The sequence below is a fragment of the Dermacentor silvarum genome, chromosome 4 (genome assembly GCF_013339745.2).
Source record: "Dermacentor silvarum isolate Dsil-2018 chromosome 4, BIME_Dsil_1.4, whole genome shotgun sequence".
NCBI classification, from domain to species: domain Eukaryota; kingdom Metazoa; phylum Arthropoda; class Arachnida; order Ixodida; family Ixodidae; genus Dermacentor; species Dermacentor silvarum.
In genome coordinates this window covers 215544797-215559511 of record NC_051157.2, presented here as the reverse complement: position 1 = coordinate 215559511, position 14715 = coordinate 215544797, and the positions used below count along the sequence as shown (strand labels likewise).

Sequence of the window (14715 nt, the reverse complement as noted above, 5' to 3'; positions counted from 1 at the left end):
GCCCTACATCATCATGGACTATATTTTCGAAGTGAAAAACATTGCTAATCTGTATTTGACTGTCTTAGTTTCATTTACGGTTTTTGTACGTGATATGTATGCAGTGTTGTTTATTTTTTCAATGTAGTTATCAGTGTTCTAATGGTTATTTATGAAATGTTCTGTACTCGCCATCGATGTGTTTGGCTGATGCGACGTATTCGATGGTAGCTGATGTATGTATTCTGGCTGGATATCTTGATTAATATTACCCGCGGTTGCGTTTTCTTGTTTGCATTCTTGTTTTCGATTTATATTGTGTGTAATAAGGTTGATGTACTCACTTGAACCCCCCCTCCCCCCATGTAATGAATAAAAAAACAAAACAAAAAAAAACTCTCACTATCCCGAATTGTGTGTCGAGCCTACCTTGCGAATTAATTTTTTTATCTCGTCTTTCAACATAACCTTCAGGCGCCACACAGTACATATAATTTTTCATGTACATATCTCTTTCATGATTGATTGTACTAGACATTATAAGTAAATGTATTTTGTGCATCGTTTGATTTCTTGTGTATACTACGCAAGATTGACACAGACAAGTTACGTTACATTTTTCTCTACAGCACTAACTAAACCTAATTTTCACATCGCAGTTATTTTTACACCAGCTTAATCCTGTCAGCACACAGTTTTGTGGGCAAAAAAGCAAAAATTGCGCGTAGATATCGTCAAATAATTGCAACGAACGCGAAGAGCACGCGCAACGAAAGGGAAACTAACCGCCGTGCGCGAGTGGCTGGCTACGGTAAAGGAGGCGTGACGTGTAAACCAAAATACAACAGCGAAAAAGAAAAACTTCCACACACAGGGGGTCGCAAACCTTATATACCAAGCATCGAAGCGCAAAAAAAAAATAGTGCGTATTTTAAACATACACACGACATATTAAATGTGATTGAATTAGGCAACTTGGGGAATGTTCCCGGCGCCATACATTTACGTCTTCGACCTTCGACGAGTTAACGGCTATTGGTTATAAAGATATGCAGGTGGGACACCGATAAAAAAAATCCTCATCAAGGCAAAGCACTTGGAAGCGCGCCGCGAGTAACACTTTATCAACGCAAGCGTAGCTGAGTCTCAGCTCGTGTGACACAATATGGCGGCGCCAGCGGGGTTGTCTCCACCCTGGACGGCGGCGCTGGGCATCGAGGCACCCTACGCGGTGTCCGTGACTGGTGCCTCTGTCGGCGGCTCGGCCAAGCTCCCACCATCTGCGCGCTACTGCGCATGCGCCGTGATGTCATCCCGGCGTGTCGTCTGCTGCTATCCCGTACACTTTGCATAGCTTTCGCCCCACTTCCCCTACGTGTGCTCGGACTGCAAGTGCTTCGCGAGGCGTTCCACGATGACACGGACCACTAGTTACACTTCGTATAACTTAGCATCACTAAGCCAGGATCAGCTAGGAACTGATTAGCTCTGCTGTGTCTTCAGCCTTGCGCCACTAATGCAAGCTATCCCGGTATTTTTAATGTTATCTTAGCAATCATATCATATCTTGTGATATAAGTAACAGGGCGCAACTCTTAACCATTATATCCTTCAATTCTGCCACGCAGGGCTTGGCCACCTCCTTAGGTACCTGCTTGCCGTTGCCCGCATCACTTACCTGCAGAACAGGAAAGAACGAAGGTTTTGTTTTCAGCATCCAGAGAGGCACGACGACATCGTCAGCAACGGCGCCATCTGCGCGCCGGAGGAGTGGGCGCAGGAATGCCCACGCCACGCAAAACACCTGGAAAAGGTTAGTGAATTTACTTCCTGAAACTTCGCAAAAAAGAAAGGTCGTAATAATCAGTTATGATTAAGGAATTTTCGTCACCGCTTTTCTAACCTCCTAATGACAGCAAGCAGTAAAGATATAGCGCTATTAATTGAGCCCCTCCCTCACCCCCCCCCCCCAGCCAAGGGGCAGTAGCTGTAGAAATAATGGGTAGGGCCCCCAAGGGCCAGTAGCCGTAGCCACCACAACTTCAATTAGGAACTGTTCGTAAACACGTTTTATTCATTAACAATACATGCGCGAGCCTATCAGTGCTAACATACTTCGCTTCCATCCAGATTACGCTTTCATGCGTAATGTGATTTACTTCCTTTCTCTACGGCCTCGACATTGCCCCCTATCCCTCGTATAAAGGTGCGATTATGCTTGGCTTAACCGCGGACCTAATATGTTTCCGCCCCTATGCGTATACTATCTAGCCGCACTGGTCAGCCTTGCCAAGTTGTGCGTCCACGTACCCGTACACTGACATTTTCCTTATTAAGCCTTAGACGGCTCATGAGTCGAAGAATCCGAGACCGTCCGGTGTTACGGCACCAAAATTCAAGTGGCGCTTCAGGTGTCGTCTCCAATTCATTAAAGAAACTGTTATCATGAGCAGAAGCAAGTTCGAAATGACTATGGAAGCTACGAACATAGCGACATTTGGTGATGCATACGCCAGTAAGCAAAACATTTCTTTATCAATAAAAGAGCTCGGTTACCTCTGTTCGCGTTGAACAGACACCATTCTTAATGAACAGAGCATGTGACCACAAAAGTGTCTGCGTGTGGTTTTCCCGGCTTTGTTCATATTTGTCGAGCAATCTACATGTGTCTTATGGCGTTTTGAGAACTATGAGTACGCCTGCGAGAACAGGAAATAAATCTGTTGTTGAAAGTTAGCGCTGTGTGTTCGTCTAATGTTCCTTTCCGTCTCCCTCTCATTCTGCCTGCGCTACAAGTAACTAGACGAACCGAAAAGAAAGAGCAAGCCGCGACCGTTCCAAGTTCCTACGTTCCATTAAGCATACAGAAGCAGTGGCAATGTCTACGCGACCAGAAAAAGAGAACAAGACAAAAACAAAGAAGAGAAAACAAGTAATAGAAAGTAACAATGCATTCGATTTTTAATGTCAAAGTTATCTAATGAATGTCTCGTGAGCACGCAGGCTTTTGCCTTCATCCTCGTTAGCGTATGCTAAAGTAACTGTCAACATTTATTCTTTTTTTCGAGCAGCCACGGACTGGAACGGCCTTGACCTGCACATTAGCGCCATCAAGTACCCATCGCCGTTTATAATTGCTGCAACTGACCACTTATGTATTTAATGGCTGTTAAAGGGCAACTCCGGCGATTTTTTGACCATGTCGAGCTAATAAAATATTTAGGTTCCCGAGACCCTCCTGTGACGCACCTGATAGGAGAATTGTTCCGCAAATTCGAAAATAATTTTAAATACGCAAAAAAGCGCAAAAACGAAACCGAAACCTGAGCAAGCAGCCGAGCGAACCTCTGCGTGTGACGTCACGAATGTATCCCCGGCGGGGAAGGCGCGCAACGCATGCCGGTCTCGCCCGCGAGGTGAACGAAACCGGCGAAGAGCAGACGCTCAGCTTATTTGTGACCGCGCCGGACCTTCGGGGACCTTCGGGTGACATTGCATGTAAGCTTCACCACCTATTCGGATCTGTCAAACAGTGGCAGTTGTGATTCAGAAGAATTCAATAGCCACGAATTGCCGTCCTCCACCACTAGAGCCAGCACCCATGCCCAACATATCGCGCTGCGACATGAAGACCAAGGGTAGCCCTAACCACTGATATACGCGCTGCTTGCTATTTTAGGTGTTTTATCCCTCTCAGGGAACCGCTTCGCATGCTCACTGTAAGATTTGGAGCACGACTTTCCGCATTTGTATCCCACAAGAACGCCGCTGACAGTCCAAAGCACCGACCGGTGCATTTGTTTACATCGGCAGGTACAGCGACCACTCGTACGTCGTTCGCTTGAGATAGCCGCTCATCGGTGACATCAATTAATGTCAGAACATATCAAAACACGTAGATTTTGTGCATGTAAGCACCGTTACATCACTCTGGGTCACGCTGATACGAGCGACCACGCACCTTCGGAAACAGCGAGCGGGAGACCGTATAGTAGGGAAGCGTTGTGCAGCCTGCTTATCATTCTTCGTATTCTCTTCATGCTCACAATTAGTGTTCCGTAAAGTAGACATAGATTGGGACATTGCGCGTATGATCGTTCATTTAGAGAATGTATAGTTTTCTCGCGGAAACGCCGATGTCATGAAGTATGACATCGTTGTCAGGTGAACGAGACGGTTGTTTACGCATGCTGTATCGAAGGGGCCTCCGCTTGCTGTCCATTTGGGATACGAGGCAAACAGTGCACCTCGTAAGCTAAATAATGAGTCAGCATAACAATGGGTAAGAATACGCCCATGGATTTGCGTAGTCGCATTTCATTTAGGGAAGCGCCGGCGAGTGCGACCAGCCGCATTCGAGAACGGCAACGTATACGGATGTTGATTGCGCGTCGTGTTGTCGCTTTTAGCTTTTTGCGTGTGCACTGTACGAAATGAGGAATGGTTTATTTCAAATCCGTATGGTCAAAACTGAACTACAGAAGCAGCTTTCCTCATCCTAATAGCTTAATTAGCTTCATATCGGTCCGCCAGCAGCAGACGCACGAACTTGGCCACTGTGATAGGCTTAACCTCGGCTGAACGCCATCGGCATTGGCTCAAACTGTGTTTGCGGATGGCGAGGGCTGAAGTTCGTGCAGCCAACAACGCAACACCGCTTGCCACCCCGCATCACTTGAGGGAATGCAACTTCTCGCGACAGCAACATCTCACACCAAGCGCTAGCTCACGATCGTCGACTCCTGCACGCTCTCGTCGCTGTCGTCTGCATGATCCCGGCATGCTCTGTGTGGACCATTCCTGACGTCATACTCAATGTGGCCTATAACTGAGGAGGGGGTAAGGTAGGGTGCTCGAGGCAATAAATTAAATTCACTTGTGAAAAATCTGTGCAACTCTCAAGCCTGCTTTTTTTAGGACATGACGGAGGTATTCAGAGGAACAGACCCAGCGAATTTCATCGACATCCGTTGACATCGAAAAATCGCCGGAGTTGCCCTTTAAGCGACATGTTGTTCATTCCCTGTATGTTCCACGCCGTGTTATACCCCATTTTTATTGTGATAGCAATTATATGGACACTCCAAGCGCATTTATGCCGTCGCCGTGATGTTCCGTATGAAGTCGAAACACTATAACATCGTCACCGCGTGCCGTAGGCTGTAAGTACGAGTGAAAGCTTGCGAGGCTCAGCCGACGATCGCGGCTCAATCTCCCGCACGCGGGATTGAAGTGCGTTCTCTTCTGTCACGCGCGTTGCGCAGGGGCGAGCGAAGCGGGAGGGGGCGTTCTACTCCGGCTACTGCTGCTTACGGCACGGCCGCGCGGGCGCCGTATCTTGAACGCAATCTGCGATGTTCGGAAAGTGCGCCGAATGCCGGTAGCTTCATATGCGCTGTGCTTTCGACGTTTAGTTCGCGATGAAGCGAGACAGCATCAATGTCAATTCGCTCGCCACAGTGCCGCGATTCCTCACTCTACGGTTTTGACAGCGAGTTTCCGGGGGCATCGAGCGGGTATGGGTTCATGTTTACCTGTGCGCGGGTGTCACTGTGCTTGTTAATTGAGTTAGTAAGCGAATATTTGCAAACTTATACGGCCGATAAAACTACAATCCTTACATTGTATAGCTGTCTACTAATTTGCTATCGCAATCGAAGCTTCGCCTTTCTGGCAAAACTGCTAATTTTGTAAGGGTGTGTTTAATCTAGTAAAATGAAATAAAACGAGATAATCTCAAAACGATCCATTTAAAACATTTTGGAATAAAAACGTAGGTGGAACGTAGTTGTTTACGAAATGTGAGAAACACAGATTTCTTGAAGTGACATACGCAGTGCCACACACGTTTTCTGACACGCTAGTACTGAAATCTATAAACCATTTCAACGATCGTCGAAGGAGGGATTATATGCAAATTACGTTTCGACAAGAGGATTTCTCTTTGTTAGGACCTTGACGAAAACAAGTCACCGTGTTGAAACGTTGGGTGCAGCAGAGACATCCCTTCTTTGCCGGCCATCAAGTTTTCATCTTACAGTGAACCATTGTCTCGATTGGATGCCATAAAACCTTTAAACAAAAAAGACGGAATGCAATTTCAAGAGATTACTTGGAATTATAATAACTAGAGCTCATCGGATTGACAATGCCGCGAATACAGTTACAGTGGGCGTAAAAAAAAATCCCTTTAGAAAGCAAGGTGTTCGCGAACCTCATTGCGAGCATACAGTGCGTCCACATCGTGACGTATCATAACGCTGATAAAGCCCTTGTATTTGCCATTTCACGCAGGAAAGCTCGTAAGTGCGCCGGTTGTTTTAATTGGAAACGTTTTGCCCTACGAAAGGCGAATGATTGACAGTCATTATCGCAATCACTTCACAGACTTTACAGAATTTTACCGCATGCTGGCAGGGTAACGTGCACTCCGGTCGCGTGGTTTTATGCGCAGTTGGAGGACAGCCTGTTGCTTTACGGCGTGAACTGCGATGGCGACCGCCTGGTGCTTAATGTGTCGCGTCTCAAGAACCGCGTGGCCCACCTGTGGCTGGCGCTGTACACAGACGCCGATGGGGCACGCTACTCACTGCCGGCCACCTTCACTTTGGACCGCAGCGAGGGTGCCTGCTTCGCCGCCGCCGGCCTTCGGCTCCAGTGTCTGGCGCCCAACCGTCGGTGGCGAGTCGCATTCAACGGACTCCTCAGGTCAGCCCTGCTCAGCCGCCCGGAAGCGTATTTCCATTTCCTAGTAGGTACAGCGTTTGACCGCTGGCGCCACGCTGCGCCGCTCGCGCGTACCATGTTTCGAGCCGCCGCCGTTGGAACGGAGGAGGCGTTGACGGAGAAAACGCTGGGCTGGGGGTGACTTAGCCTGCTGTTGGGATCGGTGGTATTATAAACGCATCACTGTTTTGATGATCCAAATATAATCTCATTATCAGGGAGGGAGCAGTCTACCTGACTGGAGCAGTATTTTTTTTATTTGGGGTGTTGCTACGCTGCGCTCCGCAACACCCCAACGACCGCCGCTTCGCGTCGGCGCCCGGCACCACGGCTGCCGCCGTGGCGCGGGGGTTCAAGCGACCGCGCTGGCAAACAGTGAGAGAAAAAGAAAGGGACAAGCGTGATATATAACAAAAAAAAATACGTAGCCAGAGCGGGTTTCGAACCAGCGTACGCAAGATCCCGAAGCGAGCGTCGTAACCACTCGGCCATACAGCCACGCTTCCAAGGGTTGCATTCGTGCAAACCATATGATTGCGTTCGAGCGCCCTCGGTGAACGGAACCACCTAGAAACGCGGTACGTGCGAGCGGCGCAGCGTGGCGCCAGCGGTCAAACGCTGTACCTACTGGCAATTGGAGTGTTGCCGCCCGGAATGCTTACAAGCGGAGGAGAGTGTAGCCATTTTTAGGCGATGTCCTTGAGATTGAACGAGGGAAGCCTCTTATTGGCTGACATAGCATGCAAGCAATGGATGCTGGCAAGACAGTAAACGGCGACGCTTACTGGATATGTCGTTGCCTCCGAGTGGTTTCTTGAAGAATGCACCAGCCTATTGACTAACGTAAAATCTCAAACTCTCAATGATTTGTGCAATTCGGAGGTGTTTGCTTCAGAAAACGCTGTCTGATTTCTTTTTCATTTCCTTGGAAAATACACAGGTCTCACCTAAAGGTCCCTTGCGGCGTCCTTTTTTTTATGCTCGTGGACACATATTTGATGTCTGGTCTTGCTGACATTTACAAGGTTTCTGCTGGCCTTAGAAAATAAGGCCGTTAGCGCAGGAGTGGGTAATAGACAGTTTGTTACACGTACGTAGGGACTTCACGTACGCAAACGTGAAAAGTCTGCGTACCTTACGTGCACGCAATCTGAAACGCTTTTAGCTACACGTACGCTACGCGCGCCAAGAGGAACCACGTAGCTCCATCTATCGGGAAATATGAACACTGCGGTAGCCAATTCAATCCAATATGAGTATTTCAGCCAAGCCGGTGATGTGCATTGATGCGTGCCGGCGATGGTCTCCGCAATGCCTGGAAGTGTGTTGTACAAGCGTTACCTGCTGTCATCGTTGTCTTGGAATTAAAAAGATGACCAGTCATCTTGTCGCCGTATTTCGATGCAAGCCGTCTGCGCGCGCTCGGCACGCTATCGCTTGTTCGTGATCTCGCGAAACGCCCACGTGAAGCTGTCTACGTGCGCAAGAAACGCACGCAAAGAATCGAATCTCACGTACGTCCGTGAGACCAGCGCGCGGCCGCTACGTACTGCGCATGCGCACTGCTTACACGTAGAGGCTCTACGTACGCAAAGCCTCTACGTACGTGAAACTAAAACTGTCTAATCTGGCAATGTCTCTGTGATTGAACAAAATGGATTATAGCACACTGTGGGTAATATTATACAAAAGTGTTGCACACGTACACACACACACAAAGACACACACACGCACGCACTGCACACACAACACTCCGAACACACATTTGGGAACATACTTAGTGAAGTTCAATATACAAATAAAATTGCACAGTGCATTACATACAGGGTGTTTCAGCGAACACTTTCAAAATTAATTTAAGGTTGCCTGTGGCAGATGCATTCCAGTGCATGAGCTGGTCTACTCGAAGAGGCGGGCATTACTTGCACAAAAAATTTAAATGCATAATCGAATAATTAACGAAAACTCACTAATTAGGCTTTAACTAATTACCTGATGGCTCATATTGCAATTTACAAATTGTAGTCATGGAGTTCGCAAGGCGGATCTACATGGAAATAATTCTCAGGATGACACCAGTTTCGAGTTATTAATTCCCGAACTTTGCGGAGAAATGCATGAGCGTTCCAGTTAATTTTGTGCTTCAATGCATAAAGCGACGTTTTGTTAAGAAACTAACTGAAACGCCAATGCATTTCTCTGCAAAGTTCGGGAATTAAATCTCGAAACTGGTGTAATCCTGAGAATTAATTCCAAGTAGATCTGCGTGGCGAACTCCACGGTTACAATTTGTAAATTGCAATATGGGCTATCAGGTAATTAGTTAAAGCCAAATTAGCGAGTTTTCGTTAATTATTCGATTATGCATTTCAATTTTTTGTGCAAGTAATGCCCGCTTCTTCGAGTAGACCAGCTCATGCACTGTAATTGTGCTATCTACCACAGGCAACCTTAAAGAATTTTTGAAAGTGTTCGCTGAAACACCCTGTATATTAAAAGACGTGCTAACGTGAGAACGATGAAACAGGATACGAACATATACGGTGGCGAAAAAATGTTATAATTTTTTCAGCTGCGCTAAAAATGAAGGTAGTGTTGCTGCATCCACAACATCGCCCAGGAGACCATTCCACTCGCGGACAGTTGGCGCGAAAAAATCATCCGTGCAGGTGTCGTGGGTCGTCGCGCAACTTCTTTCGCGTATGCACTCGAGTCAATGCCAAGCTTATCATGATAGAACAAGTACATGTATTTTAATCTATCGCGAAATATCTTATGGAAGGGACAGAAAGCGTCTTGCATCAGACAGCAGCACGCGAATGTTTGCGGAACACATATTGATTTTATTTGTAAATTAACGTTCCACTCAAGTGTACAGCAATTATTTTGCTTTCATAAATTTCTCACCACTTTGCGAATTTACGCAGGTCACATTTGTCATGCTTAATGTTCTTGCGCATCGAATTGTTGAGTAAACTGAGCTTTGCTGTGTGATCTTCAAGCCTCTTTCTCCTTCGCTCGTATGGCGGAACTGCCGTCCTGGGCGAGCGTTGTTCACGGGATCATTTCCCGAGGTGAAATTTTCCTCAACTGCAATGCCTTATATCTGTTAAACAGGCATAGATTTCCTTTGTAACTTCGTGTTGCTGTCGGGTATGCGGCAAGTTATTCCCCATTTGCAAACCATTCTCCACCTGCATAGAAAATGTAACGCGGAGAAATGATTCGTAGAAGTAACTTCCCCTTCGTAGAAATTATTTCCTAGAAAACAACTCCCAATCGTCACATTTCCAAGGTCATGCCAGGGATAGATTAGTCAGCAGTGTGTTGTCTGTTACCTTTTCATTTTTTTAGTTAGAACCAATTTCTGAAAATCGCTTGTAGCAGAAAGCATAATGTTGTGAAATTATGGCACAGCAGATTGCAACTTTCAACTTTGTAATTCCAAGGCTTCACTAATTAGAATAATATAACTGAAGTTTGGGCACATGTTGCAATTCATAATATGAAGGTAGATAATTACCCTTCGCCAGAAATATCGAGCCTATAGCCTATATTAAATACCCGTCTCCAAATTTTGCCGAAACATTTTTGTAGCATCCCAGTTCACAGCCACGCCTGACCGCAGCAGCACGGGACCTTGCTACTGGACTGGTGTGTATGTCTTTCACCGCTCCCGGCGCCGTGCGCGGTCACCCATCCTAACCCTGCGGGGTGCCTTCGCGTGGGCAGCGTGATTGTGCGCGAACTGTGCAGCGCGATTTCGGGTACTCAGTTGCGGCCACTATGAAATAATTTTAGAATACGTGACATGTGAAAACAATTGCTTAATGCGTCAAGGCAGAAGCTGTGGAGTGGCATGTTGGATAGCTTTGGTCAAGAGGCTGGGCGAGCAAAAGGTGCAACCACCACAGCAGAATTCGATAGGCATCATGAAACTGTCACTTTATCGAGATGGGTCCCCTTAGGCTCGCGCATCGGTGGCTGCGTACTGATGACGTTTGTTTAGTTACCATGGACGCGAAAGAACGTGGACATTCACGTGTCAACGCAATGCTAATTTCATTTATTACCACGGAGCTTTTTTTTTGCCTCTTTGTTTGTCTTTCCGGGACTGCTGTCTTGCCGATTGACCGGTAAAGGACACAGTGCCGGCGCTGTGTCGCACTGTTTCGCTTGCTTCATAAACTGAGGCTGCATACCGTCATCAGCCTGGCAACATACTTTAACCAAGGAAAACAACGAGAGAAGAGATGTTTGTATAGTACTTCTACTAGCTTACACTTCTGTTAAAGGCTATTCTTTTTTCTCCTTACTCATAGGAAACATGAAAAGAGCGGCAGTGCAAGTTCGGTGGAAAGTGAAGTTCATGTCAAGTTTGGCTTTATGTGAGTGGCTGGTGCTTTATTTTCCTCTCATTGGTGAAAGGGCAAATAATGCTTGTTTCTACTGTACTTTTCATTCCGCCCTTTAATGGAATAATTTTAAAGAATGAATGTTCCAATTAACAGTGTACTTACTGGGCTCTGTGTCTTGATATATTATACTCCAATTATTGATTTCTGTGAAGCTATGTTAGACAAGTGTTATGGTACAAATGACTGCTGTAGCGTCACCAGTGGGCGAAAAAGGGAGCCTCAGCAAACGTTCGGACAAGCGGACTTGTTTCTGTCAACACCCTCACGACTACATCATGGAAAAGTGTTCGTTCCAGGCTGAGGCTTCTCTCATTGACCGACTTTACGCCTCTATTTTCCGCTGAATAACCCTTTGTTTCTTGTCGGTTGAGCGTTTTGACAAGTGACCTACTCGTCTGCTTTTATAAACGGTTTGATTTTGCTTTCCTTTCATTATTAAACTGTCACTAAATTTTGGATGATATTTTGAAGGCGAACCTGAAAATAGTATGCTTTATATCTTTTTAAAAAATCTACATCACCTGACTGTAGATGCAGAAGTGATATTTAAGCTTAACTGAATAAACTAATAATCCACAAACACTGCGTGTGCTAAACGGCTATTAATTTTCCATAATAAATGTTTTATTCTCTCTCTTCCTGCTACTCCTGCATACTAACACGGGGCCGCCCTATACACACGGTGTGGATATGGAAATGAACGTTTTTAATCATCATCATCATCATTAACACACAACCTATTAAAGACTCGCGACTAGAACAGGCAATACCTAGGGTAAACATAATGATAGTTTACCTTTATTTTTGACAAGGGTTCACATACCTCGACAATTAACTTCCTTAAAACAGTAGTATCTGTGTAAAAATATTGCTTTATTTTCAACAGCAAACTTCGTTTCATTGTTTACACACCTGTACGCCACAATAGAGCACTACCTAGAGTATCCCCTGTATTCGCTTACTTGCTGGCGTAATCTTCGATTAAACAAGAAAGCGGTTTAGAATATAACATACAGAAGCTATAATTAGGTGTACACGAAGATTTTAAACTTTCGAATAAAGAATCGAATATTGCTCTGTCGACTGTCTTCGAATAAAATGTGACTGTTCCTTCATGCAAATATTTTTAATACTTCTCGAATATTTCAAGCACGATCTAATGTGCCTAAATTTTTTTTCGCCACGGCCTCCATCATGATCATCAGCAGCGGCAGCAGCCCATTTTTATGTCCACTGCAGGAAGAAGGCCTCTCCCAGCGATCTCCAATCACCCCTGACTTGTGCTAGCAGATTTTAACCTGCGCCTACAAATTTTCTATTTTTATCACACCCCCTAAAGTTCTGCACTCCTCTACTGCGTTTTCCTTAGCAACCACTTTGTAACTCTAATGGTCCACCGGTGATCTTTCCTACGCGTTATATGGCATACCCAGCTCCATTTTTTTTTCTTTAATGTCAACTAAAATATTGGCTATCCTCGTTTGCTCGCTGATCCACACCGTTCTCTTCCTGTATTACGCCAAGCATTTTTCGTTCCAGCGCTCTTTGCGCGGTCCTTAAGTTCTTCTCGAGTTTCCTTGCAAACCTCCAAGTTTCTGCCCCCCGCGATGAACCATAGTAGACATCAAGCACTAGAAGTGCTTGATGTCTGATGTCTGATGTTTGATGTCTTCTTACCGGTTGGTAAGAAGGCGGAGCATTAATTGCGATAGCAAATTAGGGGTCAGCTATACGAAGTAAGGATCGGTTTTATCGGTCGTATAAACTTGTAAACATAGGCACACTAAGTTCACAAGCATGGTGTCACGCGCGCACAAACAAACATGAACGCATCTCACTCGATAACAGCGGAAACTCGCTGTCAAAATGCCGGAAGCGCGGCAGCAGGAGCGAGGACCTGCGTGGTGCACCTCGCATCAACGTGGCCTAGCTAAGCCGCGAAAACACAGCGCGCGGCGGACTGTGGCCCGACGCAGATGCCTTTCAAGAAACAACAGCCCGGGGAATACCGCGCACTTCCTTCCCACTTCTCTCCATTCGCAGCTAGCACAAAAGCGATCGAAAATCTGCTTCCATGCCGATTCGACAAGACGAAATGAACGTCTGAAAGAGGCACAAAAAAATCCATGCAGTCCGTTTAGAAGGTGATAAACTGTCGTATATCATTGCTAATGTCCGGCGGATATGACTATGTGAAGGAGTTCTGGAATCCTGCTTAAAGTAGGTTAGAAAAATCCTCTCTTGAAGGGGGATGTGGTAAGACCATTATAAGCTTTTAAATATACGGATAGAATCATTCTTCAATGCGGATTTTGATAGCCGTTTGCTTTTTTGTTTCCCCTCCCCCCCCTCCCCCCTTCCGTTCCTTACCCTCTTCCCTGCGACGTTTCGCCAGCCGGTGGTTGGCAGGTTCGCTCTTGTGCAATACACGAAACACATATAGCAACACGATTTTTTTTATTATAACAAGGAGGACCACTAGACATGAACAGTAGTGATGTGGAATTGTTGGCACTTATTGCATGTGAAGTTCACAGCCTACTAAAGTTAGTCAGAAATCCACGTGCCCTGGTGGATACTGCATGCTGGCTGAATGTACAGAAAGCCAGACAATCAGCATAAACAGCTGTTTATGCTGTTGGCACTTGCCAACCATCTCTGCAATTTACTAAACAGTATAAAATCAAAGTGCTCAGCACTGAATCAAAATGCACAAATAGTTCACAACAAGTAGTATGAAACGCTTCAATAAGCAAATTAACATGCGTAAATATAGATACCCTAAAGAAAAACTACACACATGTTGATTGTAGGAATAAGTTGACATTTTGAACAAAAGAATCGCAATAATAATCTTGCATAAAACTGTTTCAAATCAGGTACTCATATGAGCAAGAAAAGTCCCACCAACTGAATGTGGGCAAGAATCAGCCACATACAAGCAATAAAACTAAAGGTCACCGATAAGCAATGAACACATCAATAAGTTACGCAAAATAATAAATTACTAAAGCGCTATACGTCCCGTGTGAAAAACATCAGAAGTCGCGTTCACTTTAGTGGGGAAACACAAGTGAAAACTTGTACAACATTGGACGAGTAATTACACAGAAATAACTCGGAACGTAATTGGACCTATGTGCAGACCGGACGAAGTGAAGACAGGCAGACCTCGTCTCTTCGATAGCACTGTACAATTCCCTTACAAGGACGCACCAACTAGGCCAGTTCAGCACATTGCTGAAACAATAACTGCAAAAATTAAAGCTTATTTACAACTAAGAACAGAATTGCATGTCTTACAACACAAATGCTAGGCGTGATGAGTCAACTTTCCATGATCGTGCAGTTTAAAAAAGCAAGATGAGGTTAACAATTTTCATTGTTTCTAGATGCACCTTTACCAAAAAAGAGAAAAAAAATACTCTTGTACTCGTGCCTTCACCAGCCCTGAGAGGTGTTCAGGCTCACAAATGGTCAACACCATTCACTGCAATCAACACACGACAGTTTTCTCAGCTTAACAGTGATCCTCCGTCTCGTTTTTTCATGTGGAAGCACACTTTACTTAGAAAAAGCCCAAAATTTAGTT

At 45.5% G+C, this 14715-nt stretch overlaps 1 protein-coding gene across 5 annotated transcripts in view; it reads left to right on the top strand.

The window, feature by feature from the left end:
- Nucleotides 1-14715, top strand: part of LOC119449227 (putative phosphoenolpyruvate synthase) — a 614437-nt gene that overhangs the window by 71500 nt on the left and 528222 nt on the right. For all 5 annotated transcript variants that reach the window (XR_007466614.1, XR_007466613.1, XR_007466615.1 and 2 more), the window contains exons 2-4: nucleotides 1608-1792; nucleotides 6434-6687; nucleotides 11028-11093. Coding sequence is in view for 2 of the 5 variants with exons in the window: in XM_049666356.1 (XP_049522313.1) it covers nucleotides 1608-1792; nucleotides 6434-6687; nucleotides 11028-11093 (505 nt within the window). In the remaining 3 variants the exon portion in view is untranslated. The remainder of the gene's footprint in view (nucleotides 1-1607; nucleotides 1793-6433; nucleotides 6688-11027; nucleotides 11094-14715) is intronic.